Below are 23913 nucleotides of genomic sequence, written 5' to 3'. Positions count from 1 at the left end.
TTTTGAGTTCTTTATATATCCTGGATATTGGCACCAAAATAGACATGTAGACCAATGGTACAGAATAGAAGACACAGAGACAAACCCACATAAATACAGTTATCCCATTCTAGACAAAGGCACCAAAAACATACACTGGAGAAAAGATAACCTCTTCAACAAATGGAGAACAGAAAATCCATATGTAGCAAAATGAAAATAAGCCCCTATCTCTCACCATGCACAAAACTTAACTCAAAGTGGATCAAGGACCTAGGAATTAGTCCAGAGACTCTGCACCTAACAGAAGAAAAAGTAGGCCCAAATCTTTATCACATCAAATTAGGCCCCAACTTCCTTAACAAAATTCCTTAAGCACAAGAAATAAAATCAAGAATTAATAAGTGGAATGGACTCAAACTAAAAAGCTGCTTCTCAGCAAAAGAAACAACCAATGAGGTGAATAGAGAGCCTACATTTGGGGAGCAAATTTTTGCCACACGCACATCAGATAGAGCACTAATCTCCAGGATATATAAAGAACTCAAAAAACTTAACACCAGAAAAACAAAAAACCCACTCAATAAATGGGCTACACAGCTGAACAGCATGCCTTTATTTTATTTCTTTATTTATCTTAATGTGGTGCTAAGGATCAAACCCAGTGCCTCACACACGATAGGCAATCTACCACTAAGCTATAGTCCCAGCCCCTTTTTGTAACTTCTTGAGAAGGAAAAGGCAAGAGACATCTTTCTTTCCATATGGATTCCCAAATGGAAACCTTAGTATTAAAAATGTTTGAAAAAATAAAGAATCAGCCAGTAGATAACTCAAAATTCATCTTATCTGAATTAATGTGGTCCAAGAGATTCAAACACATTGCAGAAATTCTCTAAGTCCATTGTACAAGGAATAGAAACACAAGTTAAAGCCTCCAACAGGAAGTCCTTCCTCTAATGTATCAACATCTTCCTTGGTATCCCAGGCTTAGACTTTCCTCCTAAAAGCTCACTCTGAAGAATTTATGCTCTATAGTACTAAAAGTTGCTGAAGCTTAAAAAAAAATGCTAAGGCAGAAGTTTGTGGTCTTTTTAGTCCCATTCATACAGGATGGTTTAAGGTCAGACCTGCCTGAAAGCTAGATGACCTGACTGAATCTGAGCACAGACCATTATTCTAGAAAATCTCTAGATAGAAACCAGCTGAGAGAGAAGGTATACACCTGTAATCCCAGTTACATGGGAGGCTGAAGCAGAAGGAATTGCAAGTTTGAGGCCAGCCTTGGAAACTCAGTGAGACCCTATCTCAAAAATAAAAAGTAAAACAAGGACTAGGGATGTAGCTCAGTGGGTTCAATCTTTAGTACATATGTGCACAAAAAGAAACCAGCTAATCTCTGATAGTTGTTCATTAAAGGATTGCTGCTTCTTTTAAGATTTCCCTAACACTGGTTTATTATGTAAAAAATATATGCCACTTTCATGACCATGGCATAAGGTTTAATAAAAAGGCTGGGTCCAAATCAGCCAAAAAGCAAAAATCCAGCAGAACAACTTTATGATCTTTGTCTCTTGCCATATGGTTCAAGGAAATAATGAGGAATTTATGACTCATAGTATGAGGCTGCATAACCAGCAGGTTCCAAATAATATATCAACACCTGGTCTAAATCATTAAATTTTAAAAAGGCACTCCCAGAGACAGAATGCAAAATCCAAATGCCACTTCCAAAGAGGAGGCAATATAGCTAGCTGCATGTTATGAATTTAGTAAGTGGCCCGCATAGTTGAAATGACTCTGAAACAGAGAAACCACAACCCAAAATAACCTGAACACTTTTGTTATCTCAAACAATGGGCAGTTAGCTATTCATTCCTCTCTCTCAGTATATATTCTACTTTTTCAGTCAAAACCTTATAAATTTGATGGGACTCTCCAAATTTGGCTTTGAAATTTGGGGATGGGAAATATTGGTTGCACAATAATTCCTAGTATTGTATACATAAAAACAAATGCTATTCATATATTCATTTAAGTTTAAAATTTATATTGCACATCTATGACCAGAACAGATCTGGTCTCTATCACCAAGGAACCAACAATCTACAGGAGAAGACAAACAATGAACAGCATAATGAGTGTCACACTGGAGCACACACATGCTCTACTGGAATACAGGCTGTGGATAATGAGAATATTCTCATCTACCCCTTTCCTGGGCAGGACTGAAAGACTAGAAGGTTGCCAGAAGACTTCTAAAATGATAACCCTCAGTTCAGATATAAAAAGAAGTAAACATTTTATAATGATATAAGTGATTAGTAATTAAATAAGTATGCTAAATGATCAAAATACTTTGTTTTTAAACAAATATATAATAAATATTAAAACCCAAATGAGTCCTGGCTCCAAATATTTTCCTTAATGCTCTCCTTACTCTATGACTATAACTGGGGCATCAAATCTAAGTTACTGTTGTTGATTCCTATTTTGCCCATTTAAAATTATACCAATGAAATCAGGGATAGTGGTGCACACCTGTACTCCCAGCAGCTCGGGAAGCTGAGGCAGGAAGAACATGAGTTCAAAACCAGCCTTAGCAACCTAGTGAGGCCCAAAGAAACTCAGTAAGACCCTGTCTCTAAATAAAATATTAAAAAGGGGATGGGGATGTGGTTTAGTGGTTAAATACCCCTGGGTTCAAGCCCCAGTACCAATAAATAAATAAATAAATTTTTAAAGTTATATGAATATTTAAAAAACAACTTTAGAAAAGACTAAATTTCCATTGTATGGATATAAACAAACAAATTGGAGCTCTATTAAAATTATATACATAGTTGTAGAAAATGACACAATTTTCAGGATGGTGATATAGCTCAGTGGTGGAGTACTCACCTATCATGCACAAGGCCCTGGGTTCAATCCCTGGTACAGCAAAAGAGAAAGAAAGGAACATACACAATTTCCAAAAATCTTTTGTTCTCTTACAAGAGTAAATATTAAACTGTTTTGGAATATAATGTCTATGTATTCCTTTCTCGATTTTTTTTTTTTGAAAGGTATGATACTCAGGCCCTTGGACAAATTAGGTAAGCACTCTATTCCATTAATCACATCTCCAGTTCTTCTATTTTATTTTATTTTTGAGACAGGGTCCCCCTAAATCACCCAGGCTGGGCTGGAACCTGAAATGCCTCCTGCCTCAGCCTCCCAAGTGGCTGGGATAAGCATGCACATTGCACCCAGCATATGGATTCTTATTTCTAAAAAAAAGAAGAAAAGAAAAAAAAAAAACTTTGAAATTGAGTGGGGCTATGATGAAACAGAAGTCTACCTTCACATCATTCTCATGTAGACCCTTCAAGCAGGCAAGACAGTTGTCAGGCCCAGGACAAATGGAAACTTTATGACTAACAGCATTCTTGTTGCTTCTGATTTTAGGTGGAAAACCTCAACCAAAAGAATTTTGCTCCAAGTGGATACTGAATGGTGGAGTAAAAAAAGCAGAGGACCTGGAATAAGAGTCAGAGCTTGAGTCTAGGCAGCTATGGGCAGACTACTTCATTTCTCTGAACTACAGTTCCCTCATCTATAAAATGGTGAGCACACAATATCTACCCACAAGATTGCAATGAGATTGTCAATAAGAAGATATTTCATGAATTCTAAAGCATTAAACAAATGCTTTATTAATTTTTGCTTAATATAGTAAGTATATGTACATTTTAAAAGTTAGGAAATACAGAAAAATATTAATAAGAAAAAAATTACCCACAGGCCTATCACTCAAAGATTATTACTTATTTTAACTGAAATAAGTTTGACCCCAACCAAAAAAAAAGTAAAATAATTTCAGATGTTAATGTTAAAATTGATAATTAAAAGTGACATAATTAATTGCTGATCTCTTTTTAAGAGCAGAATATGTGGCCCCTGTCCATAATTCCAGCTAATTGGGAGGCTGAAGCCAGCCTGGGCAACTGAGCAAGAACTGTCTCAAAAAATAAAAAGCGATGGGTATATAGCTTAATGATCCAGCACTTGCCTAGCATGTACAAAGCCTAGGCTTCCAAGATTGGTGGTTGGGGGGAAATCACACAGCCTTTCCCATCTATCAGTTTAAAGCAAAGACAATGTTACTATTTGTACCAAAACTAGTCCCAATAGCATATGATATATGGGTAAAACCCATAAAAGTCAAGGCCACAAAAACTCCCAAAATAAATATTTCATGAGCCCAAGGATGCAATGAGGAAAGCAAATTATCTGAAGCCCCATTAATAAAACTGACTTGACTATAATCTGCACATGAAAGACTGACAGTTTTCTATAGGTCACTTTAATGAGAAAGAAAAAAAAATTATAAAGCATGGTATAAGATGGGCAGTCTAAGACTTACTTTCTCACACTGCTTACTGAATCCCACCCTTCTTAGAACTTCTCTACTCTGCTTTTTCTTTTTACACTTCCCTTTCCTACCTCACTCTTGCTTTAGTATTGCATTGAACTTGTTGTGTTTAGAAGGGTCTTATTCAATACAATGAACAATTATGCAACAATAAAAAGGAATGAAATTTTCATACATGCCATACCACATTAAACCTTGTTGAACCTTGAAAACATTAGGTTACATGAAAGAAATCAAACACAAAGGCAACATGTTATATACCTATATGAAATGTCCAAAACAGGCAGATCCACAGAGAAGGAAGATTGGTGGTTACTAGGGACAAGGGAGGTGAAGGTGTTGGGGAGATATTGAGTAATGGCTAAGGAATGTGGGGTTTCTTTTTGAGTGGCCAAAAATGTTCTAAAATTAGATTGCAAATTCACAATAAGGGGGACAGGGAAGAACAGAGGTATTTTGGACTAGACAGAGGGGAGTGAAGGGAGAGGAGGGGGCATGAGGGTAGGAATAATAGTGGAATGAATTATTACCCTATGTGCATATATGATTACATAACCTGGGTAACTCTATATCATGTATAACCAGACAAATAAGAAATTATACTCTATTTATATATGATGTGTCAAAAATGCATTCTACTGTAATAACAAATTGGAATTTTAAATATATAAAAAAAGAAAAGAAAATTAGATTGCAGTGATGGTTGTACAACACTAAATATACCAAAAACTATTGAATTGTATTGTATACTTTAATTAGGCTAATTATATGGTATGTGAATTTTATTTCAATAAAACTAGTCCAAAAATGGTCTCATTCAGGATTCTGAGTAGGAAAAAAGACATGAAAATAAATATTCCCATTTTACCCTGCACAAGTATGAAGTAAAAGTGATGACTTAATTGTAATATATAGATATACATAGATGAGATGGTAGATGATTTTTTTAAATATTTATTTTTTTAGTTGTGGTTGGACACAATGCCTTTATTTAGTTTGTTTATTTTTATGTGGTGCTGAGGATCCAACCCAGGGCCTCACATATGCTAGCGCTCACCTAGCATGCATGAGGCCCTGGGTTCGATCCTCAGCACGACATAAAAAAATAAAATAAAAGTATTGTGTCCAACTACAACTAAAAAATAAATGTTAAAAAAAAAGCAGTTATCTTAATGATGTTCCAATTCAAAACCTGCTCCTCAGATTCTTGAAAATCCTGCACCTTTGCCTGGATAAAGTTTCTTCCACTTGTGAGGCCTTCTTTTTTAAATGTTCAAGTCCCATGTGCCTTATACGCCCAGCTCAAATGTTATATTCTCTACAAAGCCTCCCTGCCCCACGCCACCAAAAGGGAAAAAAAAAAAAAAGTCATCTCATCTTTCTCTGAACTTCCAAAGTACTTTAATTCCTCAGTGCCACTTGGAACTTTTCAATCTAGTATCACACTTATTCTGCCCAGTACCATACTTACTGCTTTGACATTCAAAAGGGTCTCAATAAATATCTCCTTTAGAGGTAGGGCATATAGCTTAGTGGTAGAACATTTGTCTAGCCATGCCTGAAGCCCTAGGTTTGATTCTCAGCACCAAATAAATAAATACCTATTTCAACAATCAAAAATTTCATCTTCATCTAGTAAATTTTAATTTTGGAAGTATCTAAATTTCATTTAGACCAAGAATGATGAATAAAGTAGTGGGCTCAGGAAGGCTTACTTCAGTCAAAATGTATATTTTATCGACCAAAATAAGACTAATTTAGCATACAGATGTAAATATCTGAAAGAAATTCCCAAAGAGGAATATCAGAATAAGGATAGAACCTCCCAAGTAACTCCTAAGAAACACTTGCTCAGATTATATAAATTCCAGAATATTTACTCAAAAATCAGTTTTGTTATTTTTATTACACCATATGGTTCTTTCAAACTCAAGGTTCTATTATCAAGTTCTATTATTTCTTCTTCTAATATATTTCTACTTAATTCCTTTTTCATTTTCCTTGCAACATCCAAGGTTCAAACCTTCATTTTTTCCATGATCAAACAATTTTTAAAGGCTTCTAATTTATCTCCCTCCCCATAGTTCCTTTTCCTTCAGCAATATTTATTGAGCCATCTGTGTGCCAATGTTGAGAAAAGGACCTGGGAAGCATATAAAAAAAAATATTAATTAAGGCCAATTCTCTATACACAATCTACTTGGGAACTTGAAGCATGTAGAGGATTCATATATTTAAGAGCCATAATTGGCACTGTGATTTTAAAACAATAGATAGGTTCTATGGACTACCCAGAACACAACCCATGCAGTCTTCTGCACACACCATTCTCATCCTCCCCCCCCCCCACTCTCTTTGTTCATTTTGTTGGATAAGGCCTTCTGTTAAACTGACCATATGTCATGCACTGACTTCATCTCCAATTTCTCTCCAATTTGCCTCCTGAGCTGCAATCAAGACAGTCTACTTACTGAAATCTGGAAGCAACTTACTCACAAGTATGTTTGTTCATGATTATTTATCAGCACAATCCTTTCTACTTTCTCTCTGCCTATACACCAATCTCAAATTGCTTCTTTTGTATGTGTGGGAAGTATGTAACTTTATATAATTTTTTTTCATCTTATGACGAAGCTTATTTCTTTGCATTCTCAGTGCTTATTTACAATCTTTCCTAACCAAAGGTTGTATATCACAATCATCTATGGAACTTCTTAAAAAGACAAAGCCCTTGACCCTCCCCCTGGAGAATTCTTCAGCAAGTCTGGGATGGAAACTAAACATCTTTACATCTAAAAAGCCCCAGTGGTGATTCTCATGCACACTCTAAGCTGAGAACCACTGATTTATTACAATGCTCTTTATACTACAGGCATTAATGCTTATTAATTCATGGCATGGAAGCTCATAAATAACTTTTCTCTAAATAGCCTAACCAGATATCAACCCCTTGACTACACTAACTCTGTTCCAAGTGCAACATGTGGTTTTAAGATTTCATTTCCTGAAGTACTACATGGAAGGACACTATTACCTTGTCTCTTTACATTGTTTCCCATTTGTTGAAAAATGGAGGTCTGGAATGCAGCCATGTTAGACAACACTACATAAGAATGCACTCTGGAGCCTTAGATTAAAATTAGTTACAAAGAGAACAATGTAGAACTAGACATTTTGAATAAATACAGTATTCTTCTTTAAAAGATGCTTACTAAATTTTTTTGAATTTGTTTTTTAGTTGTAGGTAGACACAATACCTTCATTTTATTTATATATTTTATTTTATTTTATATGTGGTGCTGAGGTTAGAACTCAGGACTTCACACAAGCGAGGCCACCTCTCTAGGGGGGAGCCACAACTCCCCCTACCCCGCCTTAATAAATCTTTATAGACAAAAGATCAGAATTTTGGTCTATGATATGTCCCTGTCTTCCTAGCTACCAGTCTTCTGAACTGCTGGAGGCAGTCCAAGGCCACTGAAGATGGAGGAAAACTTTCAGCTGCTAGAATGCCTTTAAGTGCAGTAAAGTAGCTAATCAGATAACCCAAGCCCCACCCAGACACAGTTACCTCCCAACCTTCCAACCTTCCAACTACCCTGACACACGCTATTTACCAGCTCAGTGAGGGAGCAGTAAAAACTTTTTCCAGAGTTGTTCCTCACAGACAGGAGCAGTCTGAGTCACCCAACCAGAGTGGGGCACAAAGTGTGACATTAGTCAGGGGAGTGTTAAGATACTGGGCTCAGGACCTTTTGTCCCATTTCAGAAGCGAACTTCATCTCCTCCAGGAATCACTTCTGTTATTAATCACCTGTTATTAGACTCTGTAGGTTACAGGGGTCTGCTGAGCCACTAGCCTGGAGAAAAGTGTGGACCTGGGAAGGGATGCCCCAGCCTTCTCCTGGGTAGGGGCCCGCGGATGCCGGATTCCACAGGCCTCACCCAGCAGCTCCATCTTGCTTCCTGGCAGAAGGAGGGGCCGAGGAGGAGGGCCCAAGAGTCTGGAAAGGCCCCATCGGGAGGAAGCCGTTTGACAGCAGGTAAAGCCAGGTGGACCTCTCCACAGGCGGGAACAAAATAAAAGGCTGCAGGGGTGAGGAAGAGGCAAAATGGGCTCCTGGTCGTGAATTACTGCATAAAGGTGTTAGAATGCCTGAGGTGTGAGAAGTACAATGCCCCGGGGTGAAGGAGGCCACCGCAGGAAGACGAAGGGTCAGTTTAGACGAATGGAAAACAGGGTCAGACAGGGAGCCCTGTTGAGGGGTGGGTGACTGAAGCAAGTCTCATAGTGAGCGGCGGAAAAATTCGTTAGAAAGGAGAGCAGTGTGGCTCAAATATGAATCCCTGGAAGGAAAGGCAGGGAATCAGTAAGAGAACCCGCCCCACCAGCACCACCCACAAGCCAGATTGGGGAGGCCTAAAAAGGAACTGGGAGCAAGGTAGTCAACGTGAGGACCGCCTGTACAAGGGAAGTGGCCACCAGATAGACTCACAACTATCATTTACTATTGACATATGCCACTCTAGGCACTTTACAAATAATACCTCGTTGAATCTTACCATACCCGCAAGACAAGCTTTATTGTGACTGCCCCCATTTTATGGATGAGGAAACTGAGGCCCCGGCGGCTCAGGAGCTTGCTCAAGGTCAGAGTGGGGAAATCAGCATTAGAACCCACGGTATCTGGCATAAGAGTCCACGCGCAAAGCCACAGGCAGCCCACCCGAGAAACGAAGCCGCGAAGTGGACCAGGACGCCAGGGACATCTCCCGCACCGACTCCCGTCCCTGGCCCAGCAAGCTCACCCGGACGAGGTTGCTGACGGCCGCTTGCACGGCGGCCACGGGCGCGGTGAGGTCAGGGATGGCTTTGCCGTCCACCTCGCCCTCCTCGTGCATAATCACCAGGTGCGAGATCTGCTGCGCCACCGGCTCCAGAATGCTCTCAATCGTGCGTGTATGAAACACCGGCATCGTGGCGGCTTGCGGGGCGGCGAACCGCGGGTCACAGAGAACTGGGATCAGCGGGGCCGGGAGCCGGCGGAGAGACTGAGTAGGAGCAGCGACTAGAGTCCGGGCTTCCCTTGGCGTAACCAGCCTCACGGGCGCCCCGCCCCCTCACGTCGCCGCACCCAATGGCTGAGCAGCTCGGGCCCAGGCCATTAGTCTTATTGGCCCCTCTTCAAGATACTCCACCCTCACCACCGCGCCGCCAAACTCCCGCCCCGCCCCCATTCCCAAGGGAGGGGCCTGGGAATGGGGCTGCGCTTCGGGGACTGCGACCGGATTCCCGAGCCCTAACGCGGGGCGCTCCTTATAAGGGCATGGTGGGAGCGGAGCGTGCGGCTGGAGTCTGATGGTCCCGCCCTCCGGGGACGCCTCCCGCCTCGGATCTGCAGAGCTCCGCCCCTCTGCAGAATCACCTCAGCGGGGCGGGGTCTTCTCACCTAGGGCGGCGCTAGAGTCTGATTAAACTCGGGGCCTTAGGTCTCCCCGCCCCCTCCTCAACTTTTAACCAGAGACCGTCACAATATCCTCCATTCCCTCTCAGTAATACACAGAAACGTAAAAGAGTCAAACAACAGGAAATGCACCGAGAAACGTGAGTGTCCCGTTGATTTATACACACTCCACCCACTGGCCTCGAGATATTCCCAGTTAACAATTTGGTGTGTAACCTTCGACACCTTTGCCTGTATTTTCTAAATACACGAGATTAAACATTTTCCTAGAACGAGCGATTTTTCCCGCCTTCATCAAAATGCCCGAGTTATCTTTTACAGTTATTAGAAGTCTACCTCATTCTTTTGAAGGACTGCATTCCGTTGTATAAAATAAAACGATTTATGTAACAAATTTCCTAGGGATGGGCTCAGGTTCTAGTTTTCACTGTTAAAAAACAAACCTGAGACCAGGTGTGGTGGCTCGCACCTAGGGTCCCAGCACATGTGTGGCCGAGGTGAGAGAACCACTTGAAAAATGTTCTGCTTGGACGTCATTGTGCTTTGCCCCTGTATTGTTCACCTGTGTACTTATTGAGGACAGATGCCTTCAAAGTAAAGGGAAAATACAAAAGAGTGTACGTTTTACTTGTTGATAGGTAAGAACACATTACCCAATCCCCTCACAGCCTGTTTTGCTTACGACATCTTTTGTGTGTCTTCCTAACCTCAAATTCTCCTTTGCCCAAGCTTCCCCATTCTGAGAGGAAACGCTTTCATAAAAACCTCCACATAAAAGAGGCTCAAATCAAATGAAAATAGCTTCTCAAGGGACCACAAGAGGCTGAACTATACCTTGTCCTACCCAATTTTTAAAAGCTATTTTTGTCTAGTAGTATAATGCCCTCTGTTTCTAATGTGCTTATTGTCAAATCCTGAACAGTTTTTTTTTGGAGGTGGGTGTTTACTGGAGGTAGAACCCTGGGGTGCTTTACCACACAGCTACATCCCCAACGGCAACCCCCCCCCCTTTTTTTTTTTTTTTTTAGTTTTGAGACAGGGTCCTATTAAGTGGCTTCTGACCTCACTAAGTTGCTGATGCTGACCTTAAACTTGGAATCCTCTTGAGTCAGCCTCCCTAGTGGCTGAGACTTCAGGTATGTCCACCACATCTGGCCTAAACTCTTCCTTCTTATATGTTTTTTTGAGGGAAGGTGGGGACTGTGCTGGGAATTGAATTTAGAGTCTTGGGCATCCTAAGAAAGCACTTTACTACTAAGCTATATCCCCAGCCATTTTTGTTAATTTAATTTGAGACAGGGACTGGCTAAATTGCCAAGGCTAACCTTGAATTTACAATCCTTCTGCCTCAGCCTCCCAAGTGGCTGAAATTACAGGTGTGCACCACCACACCCTGCTGATATCTTCACATTGTTATTACTGTTTCCCAATCTTTATAGTCAGTGAACTTCTGTATCAATTTTAAGATAGTAATTATTTGGTACAAAGTGTGCATAAGTCCTTACTTAAATTCAGATGTATGCAGCATTTATCATTTTATTCCCCCCATTTTATAGATGAGAAAAAAATTTTGGAATTTGTCTTACATTACACATAGGGACAGCTACTAAATTTGTGGGGCCCATTACAAAATGAAAATGTGGGATACTGCAATGTGAAAGCTTTTTCCTTCCTTTGGTGGTTTCTCAACTTATACTTCTATTTTTTTATGTGCTATTTAATGTTGCACTTGTCCTGGGCAAGGGACACCTTTGGGATAAGTAGAGACCCTCACAGGAACTTGGGCCTATGCAGCCCACTGGGTCCCAGGATCTTCCTCTTGCTAACTGATGGACTGATTCTCTATTCCCCAGTGAGGGGAAAGGAAGCCAAACCAGGCATCTCCCCTTCCCATAGACCTGCATCTCCAATTATAGCAGAAAGGCTGATATTGCAGCCTTTCCTGAGACTGAATAACTTTCTCCCACTGAGTCAGCTACAATGCTGTTGCATTGTAGCTCCAATTGAGAATGGCTACCATAGTATCTCATCTCTAGACACTGTAGGGAGCACACATTGAACCCTGACCAAGGTGGAGCAGGAAACTGTAATCACTGGGCAAGAGTAGGGAGAGGGAGGCTGGGCAGGGTCAGATGGACAGAGGATGTGGAAGCAGACATCTGAAATCCCATCCAAAGCAGGTGACAGAAAGTGGGTCCATGCATAAACTGAGGCTTCAAGTCCTAGGGCATGCTCCATTGTCCCATTAGACTTTCTTCCTATAATGCAAACTGAAAGATAAAATTAATTAGAATTAGGATAGCAACCACAATGTGAAGTCCTTCTGAGTGAAGAGCCCTTCCATCAACACATGGCCCATGAGCCAGGCTATGCTGGTAACCTAGGTCTGATCATGACTGACTTTAAATAAACAAGCTCCTTTTGAACTTCCTTTCCCCATGGAAATTCTTATGAAAACTAATAAAACTTTTGTTTAGTCCCTACCATAGCTAGCAAAGCTATTTTATCTGCCCATTGTTTTGTATTGCTAATAGTAATACATTGGTGATAGAACTATGTGTGATTGTTTCTCTGTAATTTCCGTTCTGTTCCCACTTTGTTAGTTGTATGGTTGTGAGCTTTTTAGCATGTTCTTCCATCTGATGTATTTCCTAAAAATTGTCAGCAAGATTCAGTACTAGTACTAGTCTTTTAACTGTATCATCCTTGACTCCAATCTTGTAATCCAGGCTGCTCATTACTGGCCATATTAACCTACCAAAGATACCATTCTTCATAATCCTCCATCCATATCCTTGTGCTCTTCTCCATCTATATCCATTTCTATTCCTCTCTTTCCTCAACATTCACACACACTCTAAAATCTTTCTTGATACCTGTTAACACATGTTAATGCAAATACCCTCCACAGTCTGGGCCCAGACCAACCTTATTACATTCTGCTTCACCACCCAGACCCACAGATAGGTGAGTTAAACAACATAATGTGCACAAACTCAGAGTCAGCCAGTATTCAAACTGTAATCCCAGCTTTATAATTAGATTGAGATTTAAATCTGGCAAGTAGCTTTTCTTCACTCTACTTAAATTTCTTTCTTTGTAAAAGTAGGATAATACCACCTTGTTTTGTTTTGTTTTGTTTTTGTTTTCTTTGTTTGTTTAGTGGTGCTGGAGATTGAACCCAAGGCCTTGCACATACTAGGCAAACATTAGACAACTGAGCTCTACCCACCCCAGTCCATAATAGAGATGATCTTAAGGATCAGTGAATGAATTTATGTAAAGCACTCAGGAGACCTTCAGTAAAAGGAGTCATTGTTGTTATTGACACAATCACAAATGACATATTCACAGTCTTCAAAAACCCCTGGTGAAGTTTCACTTTTGAGTTTTTGTCCTTTCCTACCCAGACAGCTTTCTAAGCTTGTAGAAGTTTTACCCATTGTGGTCAGTAAAAATTCTAAGATGTCCTTGAAGATTTCTCAGCCCTGGTGTATACACTGTGAATATAATACATTTTACTACTATGATTAGTAGCACAGTTGGCCTTAAAATAGGAAAATTACCCAGATAGGCTTGACTTAATCACATGAGCCTTTTATTATTATTATTATTATTAATGTGGTGCTAAGGATCAAACCCAGTGCCTTACATGTGCTAGGCAAGTGCTCTTCAAGTCCAGTCCCTCACGTGAGCCTTTTAAAACAGAGTTCTCTCTAGCTGGTTACAGAGAGTATGCACTGTTCAAATTCCTAGCTTGAGAATATCACCCAAAGATTGTGTAGTGCTCAAATTCCAAGCAGGAGGAGATCACCATGGGCCTGAGGATAAGAAAGAGACAATAGGGCAATGGAACTAAATCTGCCCTCAAAGGAAGAATAATGTTTGGTTAGGCAGGCAAGAGGGCAGACATTCCAGATTGAGCAAGCTTCAAGATGGGTGCATGTTCCAGTTCGATGGAATAAACTGGCCAGACTGAAGTGAATGTTCATACAACTCAAAGATAAAGATGAAAAAGTAAATTTCCACAAGATTAAAACCTATTGGGGGGGGGGGCTGGGTAGTGGCTCAGTGGTAGAGCATTCGCCTAGCACGTTCGAGGCCCTGGGTTCGATCCTCAGCACCACATTAAAAAATAAATAAATAAAAAATGTGCAAAAAAAAACCTATAGTGGTTAAGGACTATGTGGCATTTACTCTTGTTGTGACTAGCTAAATGTTACTCTTGGCCATATAATTAGTTTGAAGACTAGTAGTAATAAGGAACATTTTAAATACATAAAAATTTAGCATTCTGTTATAAATAATTATGGAAGGATTTAAAAAAAATTTGTAGTTGAAGATGGACAGAATGCCTTTATTTTATTTGTTCATTTTTATGTGGTATTAAGGATTCCATCCAGTGCCTCACACATACTATGAAAGTGCTCTGCCACTGAGATACAGCACCAGCCCATGGAAGGATTTTTGATGGTGGCAATTATATTACACACTGTTCTATGGTATGGAAACTTCTGATTCTTTGAGGTCCATAGGAATTCTGAGGTAGTTGGAAATAAGTACAGCTCTCTTTGTATAGAGACTGGGAAATTGAGACATAGTAACTGTCAGTTGTGAGTACAATTTGTGGAAATCTAAGTCAAGAATAGAGCAGAATATAAAACCTGAGTCTTCTATATTTAATTAGGATGCTCATTTTATCTCCAGGTTTTTGTACATTCCTCCTGATTAACTTTTGGACTTCTGTGTATCAGTTATGTATCTAAGGATTTACTAAGCTATACTGAGTATAGCTCAGTATAGATAGCTCTTCCCAATATACTCTAATTCAGTTTGTGCCCACATGAGTGAACTTACAACTTACACATAGAAAAACACACACATACAACTTACACACACACACAAACACACATACACACTGCATTCCCCAGCTTACCTCAAATGTATCTTTTCTCTCTAGACCACCTCACCAGCCCTTTCCCCACACATCCCCACAAGAGAACCACATAGTGGCTTAGTGACTCCTCCTTCCCTTCTGCAAATGCTGACACGTACACCACACCCCACTTCCACCCCCAACCCCAAACCACAACCACTTCCCCCATCATTTAACACACGGTCATTCTTTTCTTTTCTTGACCAATTTTTAAAAATTCAATGTGGATTGATGGCATTTTCAATTTTGCATATTTTCCAATTTTCACATTTTTAATTGCACTTCATTCTTCGATATTGTGTGAGAAAACTACAAAGAAGGATATTAAATTATGAAAAATTCCAGTTGTTAAAGATAACTGTTATTAACATTTTAATATATTCTTTTAGCCTTACTCTATTCATATATATTTTTATGTGTGTGTTTGATTTTTTCTCATACAAAATTTTTACTGAGATCATTTGTATACCATAAAACTCACCCCTTTTATAAATGTTCAATTTTTATTCCTGCTATTTTCACCTTACCATTATTATATTAAGAACATATATCCTTGGGCTAGGGTTATAGATCAGTGGTGGAGTACTTGCCTCACACAGGTGAGCACCGGGTTCAACCCTTAGTACCACATAAAAATAAATAAATAAAGGTATTGTGTCCACCTACAACTAAAATTTTTTTTAAAAAAGCATATGTCTTTGACATTGAATATTCTTCAAAAATTTGATTTTTCTTTCCAGATATGGTAGTGTATGCCTGCAGTCCCTACAACTCAGGAGGCTGAGACAGCAGAATCACAAGTTTGAAGCCAGCCTCAGCAACTTAGCAAAACCCTGTCTCAAAACATTAAAAAGGGCTGGGAGCATATCTCAGTGATAAAGTGTTAGGGGGTTCAATCTCCAGTACCAAAATATATGTATATTTATAACATTCAAACTGTAAAAGACCATAATTTATTTGACTTATCTCCCTATTATTTGACATTTAGGTGTATCTAATCTTTTATTAGTGTAAGTAATTCTTTAAAATGTCTTTGAGATTTAATACAAGCGCAATGGCACACACCTGTAATTCCAGCAACTGGGGAGGCTGAGGTAGGAGAATCATAAATTTAAGGCCAGCCTCAGCAATTTAGCAAGACCCTCAACAACCTAGAGAGACCATATCTCAGAATAAAAAATAAGAAGGGACTGTGGATGCAGCTGGATTTAATCCTTAGTACATGCGCACACGAAAACACACACACAGGTGTGTGTGTGTATGTATGTATGTATAGATACATATGTACACACACATATATAAATTCAAATATATATTCAATGCCTATAAGTATAAAAACTCAAAAAAATTCAAAGATATCTTTGATATAGGCATCAAATTGTTGTTTTAAAACATTTATTATTATGAGAACTGCAAACACCATTGGTTACCTATCCAGTATTCATTTTCTTCTTTACCCTATCCAGTAGTGTATAGAGTTGTATTAGTTATCTGTTGCTACATATATATCACTCCAAAATAATAATCCTTTATAGCTTTCAAGTTTTCTGTAGCTCAGGAATTTGGAAGTGACTTAGCTAGTATGTTCCAACTTAGAGTCTCTCATGAGGTTGTAGTGAGATGGTATCTACAGCTAGAGACATCTCAAGTGGTTTTTTACTCACATGTCTGATACCTGGACAGGGATGAGTTGAAAAGCTGGGAGTCTTGAACAGATGGAGCCTCTCAAGAATCTTTATTTCTTTCTTTCTTTTTGGTCATAGGGATACTTTTTGAACCCAGGGGTGCTTAACCACTGAGCAACATCGCCAGCCCTGTTATACATTTTATTTAGAGACAGGGCCTTACTAAGTTGCTTAGGGCTTCCCTAAGTTGCTGGGGCTGGCTTTGAACTCTCAATACTCCTGCCTCAGCCTCCTGAGCCACTAGAATTATAGGCATGCGCCACTGTACCTGGTTTAAGAATCTTTATTTCTATGTGGTCCTCTACATGATGTCCCAAGCATGGTAGCTTCTTGGTAGCTGGATTTTATATGGGGCTCAGAATTCTGAAGGTACATCTTCCAAGAAATCAAGAGCTAGGCAGAAGCTGCTTTACCTTTTTCTATCAAAGGCTTGCAAGTCACAGATGACTTCTACCTAGTTGTACATAGATTTAACTGAGATTCTGAGGAGGAAACATAGACCCCACTCCTTGATGGAGAAGTATCAATGTCATATCATAAAGAGAATATTTGGAAAACACAATCTACCACAGGAGGCAAATATGCTAGACAAGGTAGGCCCCTACCAAACCCTAAGGAATAATTGTCTAACTAGTTTTCCACCCCAAATTTATATCTCCTTCCTCCTATCAGAACCTGGTTAAATAACTAAACTACCCAGCCTTCCTTGCAAGTATGGTAGCCAAGTGACAAATTCTGCCCAAAGAACTAAGCTAAAGCTGGGCATAGTGGTGCACTTGTATTTTTAAAAGCACTCCCTTAACTGATTTTAACATGTAGTCAGCAACTCAGCAACTCAGGAGGCTGAGGCAGGAGGATTGCAAGTTCAGAGCCAACCTCAGCAACTTAGCAAAGCCCTGAGCAACTCAGCAAAACCCTGTCTCTCAGTAAAATATTTTTTAAAAAGGGCTGGGGATGTGGCCCCTGGGCTCAATCCTTGGTTAAAAAAAAAAAAAAAACTAAGCTAAGAAATCAAAGAAAACTTTTCCTTTCCTAATTTCCTGATATAAGTGCTTGTCCCTTTCTGACACATAGGAATATAGCTTCCAGGGTGGTCCTAGAAAAGCATAAGCCAAACAATAATGTTTGTTCACCAAGTCATAGTGATTGGTTCAGGAATGACCAGTTTGATTCAGTGCAAGAAAGAGTGACTCCCTAATATGGAAGTTACCAAAGTCATGCTTTCTTTTCCCACATATGTGACAATGGGGAGTATCCACAGTCACTTAGATTTCATGATGGAATGCCTAGAGCTCTGTGAAACACCATAAGGAGCTTCAACTGGAAGGCAATACTATGGAGAGAGAAAGGGACCAGGAGACAGACAGAGGCCAGACTGATCTTAGAATTTTTCAGTTTCTGAATATATTAGAGTTCTCAAGAAAAACAGTACCAATGAGTGATATGTGTGTGTGTGTGTGTGTGTGTATGCCAACTGATGTCCGTATCTATGTATGTATGTATATATATATATATTGAAATTCATATTTATATATTTATAGACACAATATATAGATGTGTCTATATATAAATATATATTTATAACTCTATATAGATAAATATAGATATCCAATAGGTATATAGAGAGATAAATACATAAACAAAGAGTGAGCTTCTAAGAAAAGGAAAGACTCAGGGATGGGGATATAACTCAGTGGTAGATGCTTGCCTAACATGTGTAAGGCTCTGGATTTGATCCCCAGTACTACAAAAAGGAAAAGAAAAGAAAAAAAATAGAAAGACTTATGAATGAAAAATCTTGCCTCCCTTTTCTCAATTAGGTTAGCCAGTTTTCTTAAATTGGGTTCCTGTCACACTCTATTGAAGGAGCCTAGATTACTACACATCACTAACATTTGCACATCAACCATAACCTTCAATACTAAGAGTAATATAAAATTTCAGGTATTGTTGCAAGAGAACAGGAAAAACATTTAAGAGTATAGAATCTTCCAGACATCTAAATCAATAGTTCTAAAATCTGACTGCACGTTAAAATCAGTTAAGGGAGTGCTTTTAAAATACAAATATCTAGGCACTTCTCAGGATGATCTGATTCAGAATGTCTATGGTAGGGCCAAAGAATTTGTATTAATTAGTAAATTTCCTTGGTGATTCTTTTTTAATAAATATTTATTTTTTAGTTGTAGTTGTACACAATATGCTGAGCCATAATCCCAGCCCCTCCTTATTGATTCTAATGCAGTTAATTCAAGAATTGGCTTTCAGTAAACACTAACCTAGCAGGTTGCCAATTCCATCCATAAGAACAGTTTTTGCTACAGTGTGAATTTCTGGGTCTCTATACAGAAAACTTGCTTGGCTGAAATAGGAATGCCAGTACTTTCAGAAATTCACTCAAAAGAAATACATAAATAATTTAATTTAGCAAAATAGTCCCATAAGGCCCACCACCCACTTACTTCTTGTCCCATTTCAGCCTACATTATTCAGGAGATCCTAGATAATCATCTTTAACTTTATTCTTGTCCACAGCTTTGCCAACTAAATTGTTAATTGTCTGGGTCACATGATGTGACTCTACATAGCATCTGGTAACTCAGCATTTTGCCAACTGCAATAGACTTCATTCAAATGTGCTAATAGCTACTGGTGAGAACATCAAATTGAACCCCACTATGCTGAGAACCAAAGAAAAATACAGGAAACCCAGTCACAACTTTTTAACTAATTGATTACTATCAGGCTTTAGCTGATCAATTTTGTGGTTGGGTGGATTTTTTTTTCTTTTGTTACCAGAGATTGAACTCAGGGGCACTCGACCACTGAGCCACATCCCCAGCCCTATTTTGTATTTTATTTAGAGACATGGACTCACTGAATTGCTTAGCACCTCACTTTTGCAGAGGCTGGCTTTGAACTCATGATCCTCCTGCCTTAGCCTCCTGCCTTAGCCTCCCAACCTGCAGGAATTATAGGCACATACCATTGCACCAGGTGGTTGGGTGGATTTTGAGAGAAAATCTTCAAGACGTCTCCTTCAGAAATATTTGGAAATGGGGTTCCTAAATATGGATCTTTTTTTAACTTTTATTTTATTCATTTATTTTTATGTGGTGCTGAGGATCGAACCCAGAGTCTTGCACATGCGAGGCGAGCCCTCTACCGCTGGGCCACAATCCCAGCCCCCAAATATGGATCTTATATATAATGATTACAAAGATTTTTTGTGTGTGTGCTCTGTCAGTCAAATGTATTCTTTTTCCGTTAGAAATCTCTTTCTCTTATTTCTAGGTATCTGTAGTTTGTTGATAACTGAAATGACTTTTTTTCCAGGAACTTATTTCTTATTTAAAGAAATTGTTATCATAAGATAAAGCCTCTTATTAATTATAAATAAGGTTTACTTTTGGTAGAATCTCTTGAGTTTTCTTATTATGCAATTACATCATTTGAAAAAAATAAGACTTATTTACCTCTTTATTTCCAATATTTATCCCCATGTGTTGTTTTCTTATTGCAGTAGCTACATTCTTCAGTATGTCCAATATACTAATGATAATAATCTCCTTTTATAATGATGATTTTAGTAATGTTGCCATTTTATACTTTGTTTTTTTAAAATATTTTTTTATTTTGTGTATCTTTATGTGATGCTGAGGATTGAACCCAGTGCCTCACATGTGCGAGGCAAGCGCTCTGCCACTGAGCCCCAGCCCCAGCCCTTATTCTTTGTTTTGATAAACAGTAAAGATTATGTTTTAGCCAAAATATATGAGTCACCTAAATTATTAAAGACAGCATACATCCTTTAAGAATGCTTTTAGCTCCGAGTGACAGAAAACCTAACTAAGAATGGGATAAACAAATGGGAATTTGACTTCCAATTTTGTTGAAGAAGGTCAGAAAACAGAGACTAGCTTTACCCTTGTTGTAGTCAGATTTTCATCACTGACAAAATACCTGACAAGAACAACTTAAAGGATGGAAAGTTTATTTTGGCTCACAGTTTCAGAAGTTTAGTCCATGGTCCATTGCTCTGAGCCCAAGGTAAGGCAGAACATTATGGTGGAAGGCATGGTTCGGGAATGTGACTCCACTCATGGTGGCCAGGAAGGAGGAGAGATAAGGGGAGAAAGGGAGAGAGAGGGAGAGGGAGCACATGCCAGTTTAAGAAGGCACAAGGAAGAGTTGGGGCTGTAGTTCAGTGGCAGAGTGCTTGCCTAGCATGTGTGAGGCACTGGGTTCGATCTTCAACATCACAAAAATAAATAAAGGTATTCTGTCCATTTACAACTGCAAAAAAAGAAAAAGAAAAAAAGAAGACATAGGGAAGATAAATCCCTCTAGGGAATGCCCTCGTTACCCACCTCTTCCAGCCATGCCCCACCTGCCTACAGTTAACACCCAATTAGTCCATTTAAAACCATGATTAACTAATTAGGTTATAGCTCTCACAGTCCAATAATTTCACCTCTGAATATTCTTCCATTAGCATAGGAGCTATTGGAGAGACACCTCATATTCAAACCATAACAACTCTCTTGCCTAAAATTTTAAAAAACCAGGATCTAGGGTGATAGAGTGTTTGTCTTTGGTTCAATCACCAACAATGAAAAGACAACAACAATAATAATAATTATAATAAAACAAGAAAATATATGAAACAGTTATGTTCAAACATTGGACCACAGTAGCAGTTCATAGCAGTAGCTATGACAGTGATCCCTAAAAGTGAAATGAGTTTAAAATTTGTTCTTACTGCCTGTGCAGGGAGGAAGAACTCAAAGAGTCCACAGACTCCCTGAGTTGAGGTGTTACTGGAATTACTAGGAGATCAATAAGGCTATAATCTGCAATAAAAATACCAGAAAAGAGGTGGGCACAATGGCGCATGCCTGTAATCCCAGCAGCTCGGCAGGCTGAGGCAGGAAGATCATTAGTTCAAAGCCAGCCTCAACAACTTATCGAGGCACTAAGCAACTCAGTCTGTAAATAAAATACAAAATAGGAGTGGGGATGTGGCTCAGTGGTTGAGTGCCCCTGAGTTCAATCTCTGGTACCAAAAAACAAATAATACCAGAAAAGAGATCTGCCTGGGAAGAGCACTCTGAATATTTTCAGAGGATTACCTTTAGGTCTTTGATTACTGTTCAGAACATGCATTTGAGAAAAATACCCAAGGCTGAAGGGTACCCATCTGAAAGGTAAGGTGGAACAATTCAGCTCACCTTTGATCTCATAAAAATCAGATGGGCCAGAATGGAAATGTGTACTTGTATTAGAGGTCTCCAGAGAAACAGAACCAATGGAATATGTACATATTTATATTTATATATGTATATTTATGAAACACTCATATGAAATATATAATTATATGCTATAATGCATGTTATATATCATAATATATAAGATATTGTCACATATATTTATGTATTATCACATGAGGTATATCATATGTAATGTGTATAATGTATATTACATATTTCTTATGTCATATATTATGTATTATATATTACCTTATATGATATATAATTATATATTATGTATATTATACACATTGCATGTGATATATCCTATAATTCTATATTACATATCATAACTATATAGATTGTATATATAATATGGAGAGAGACACAGAGAGAGGAAGATATTTTGGGAATTGGCCGATATGATTACAGAAGCTGAGAAGACAGGAATAACAGCAGACTTCTCCTTAGAAAGAATGAAAGACAGAAGTCAGTGGAGTAAATCTTTAATATACTGAAAGGGGAGAAAAAACTGTCAACTTAGAATTCATGCCTAGGGAAAACACTTTTTTAAAATGAAAGCAAAATAAAATTTTCTTTATAACAGAAAGTTTAAAAAACTGGGCTGTGGTTGTGCTCAGTGGTAGAGCACTTGCCTAGCATATGTGAGGCATTGGGTTCCATCCTCAGTACCACATAAAAATAAATAAATTAAATAAAGGTATTTTTTTTTTAAAAAAAGAAAGAAACTTGAAAAACTTTGCCACTAGTAGACCTGTATCATAAGAATTGTTCTTTCAGACAGAGAAATGAAGAATACTATAAATTGTAAATATGTGAAGAAGTATGAACAGATAAGTACTTATTTTCCTTACATAATCAAAAGGTAGAAATTATCAGTAGGTAACTTTAATTCAGTTGATTAATCTTCAAAGATTATATTTTTATTCTTTTTTTTAAAGAGAGAGTGAGGAGAGAGAGAGAGAGAGAGAGAGAGAGAGAGAGAGAGAGAGAATTTTCAATATTTATTTTTTAGTTTTTGGTGGACACAACATCTTTGTTTGTATGTGGTGCTGAGGATCGAACCCGGGCCGCACGCATGCCAGGCGAGCGCGCTACCGCTTGAGCCACATCCCCAGCCCTATTTTTAACTCTGCCAAATTGAGTTTTTAAAAACATTTTGTTTTTGTTTTTTTAGTTGTAGGTGGACATAATACCTTTATTTATATGTGGTGCTGAGGATCGAACCCAGGGCCTCACACATGCTAGCAAGTGCTCTACCGCTAAGCCACAATCCCAGCCTTGAGTTGTTTTTTTTTTATTTTATTTATTTTTATGTGGTGCTGAGGATTGAACCCAGGGTCTTGCATGTGCAAGGCAAGCACTCTACCACTGAGCCATAACCCCAGCCCTGAGATTTTTTTTTTTAAATCAGAAATACTCATCTTCACCTGGTACAGTGGTACATGCCTGTAATCCCAGCGGCTCAGGAGGCTGAGGCAGGAGAATTGCAAGTTCAAAATCAGCCTCAGCAAAAAGTGAGATCCTCACTGAATTGCTAAGCAAATAAATACAAATAAAATACAAAATAGAGATGGGGATGTGGCTCAGTGGTCAAGTGCCCCTGAGTTCAATCCCTGGTACCACCACCACCACCACCCAAAAAAAGAATACTCATCTTCAGCCAACATTCTCTTTACCATGTTAAGGGGAATGCCCCTGATAGAGATGGGGTCCCTTAGTGCAAGCCTCAAGCTCTTGGTTTAAAAAATGCATTTTAGATTCAAACTGGGTTTTTTATCTTCGTAATTGTTGCCTCAGAGAAACTGCTATATGTTGATGTGATTTGTCTCCAACAAAATTCATGTTGAAGCCTGTAATGGCATTAAAAAGTGACATTTAAGAGGTGGGACCTACTAGGAGGTGATTAGGTCCTGACCTCCCTCATGAAGGGATTAATGCTGGTCTTGAGGAATGGGTTTGGTCTCATAGGAGTGGATTAGTTCCTGTGAGAGTGGGGTTCTTATACAAGGACACCTATACATGCTCTCTGGCTCTTCTCTTGCATTGTGGTCTCTCTCCCATGCACTCCCACCATGGGATGCTATCCACCACATTATAATGTAGCCCAAAGGATCTCATAAGAAACTAAGGAGACAGAGCCACTCAATCTTGGATTTTCAGT

At 38.9% G+C, this 23913-nt stretch overlaps 1 protein-coding gene across 4 annotated transcripts in view; it reads right to left on the bottom strand.

The window, feature by feature from the left end:
* Positions 1–9481, bottom strand: part of Vcl (vinculin) — a 111366-nt gene extending 101885 nt beyond the window's left edge. For all 4 annotated transcript variants that reach the window (XM_026390281.2, XM_026390283.2, XM_077798443.1 and 1 more), the window contains exon 1: positions 9203–9481. In XM_026390281.2, the coding sequence (XP_026246066.1) occupies positions 9203–9370 (168 nt within the window). In that variant the 5' untranslated portion in view covers positions 9371–9481. The remainder of the gene's footprint in view (positions 1–9202) is intronic.
* Between the last annotated feature and the right edge of the window lie 14432 nt (positions 9482–23913).

Source organism: Urocitellus parryii, chromosome 5 (assembly GCF_045843805.1).
Source record: "Urocitellus parryii isolate mUroPar1 chromosome 5, mUroPar1.hap1, whole genome shotgun sequence".
Classification (NCBI taxonomy): Eukaryota; Metazoa; Chordata; class Mammalia; order Rodentia; family Sciuridae; genus Urocitellus; species Urocitellus parryii.
This window is presented reverse-complemented; position numbering and strand designations above follow the sequence as displayed.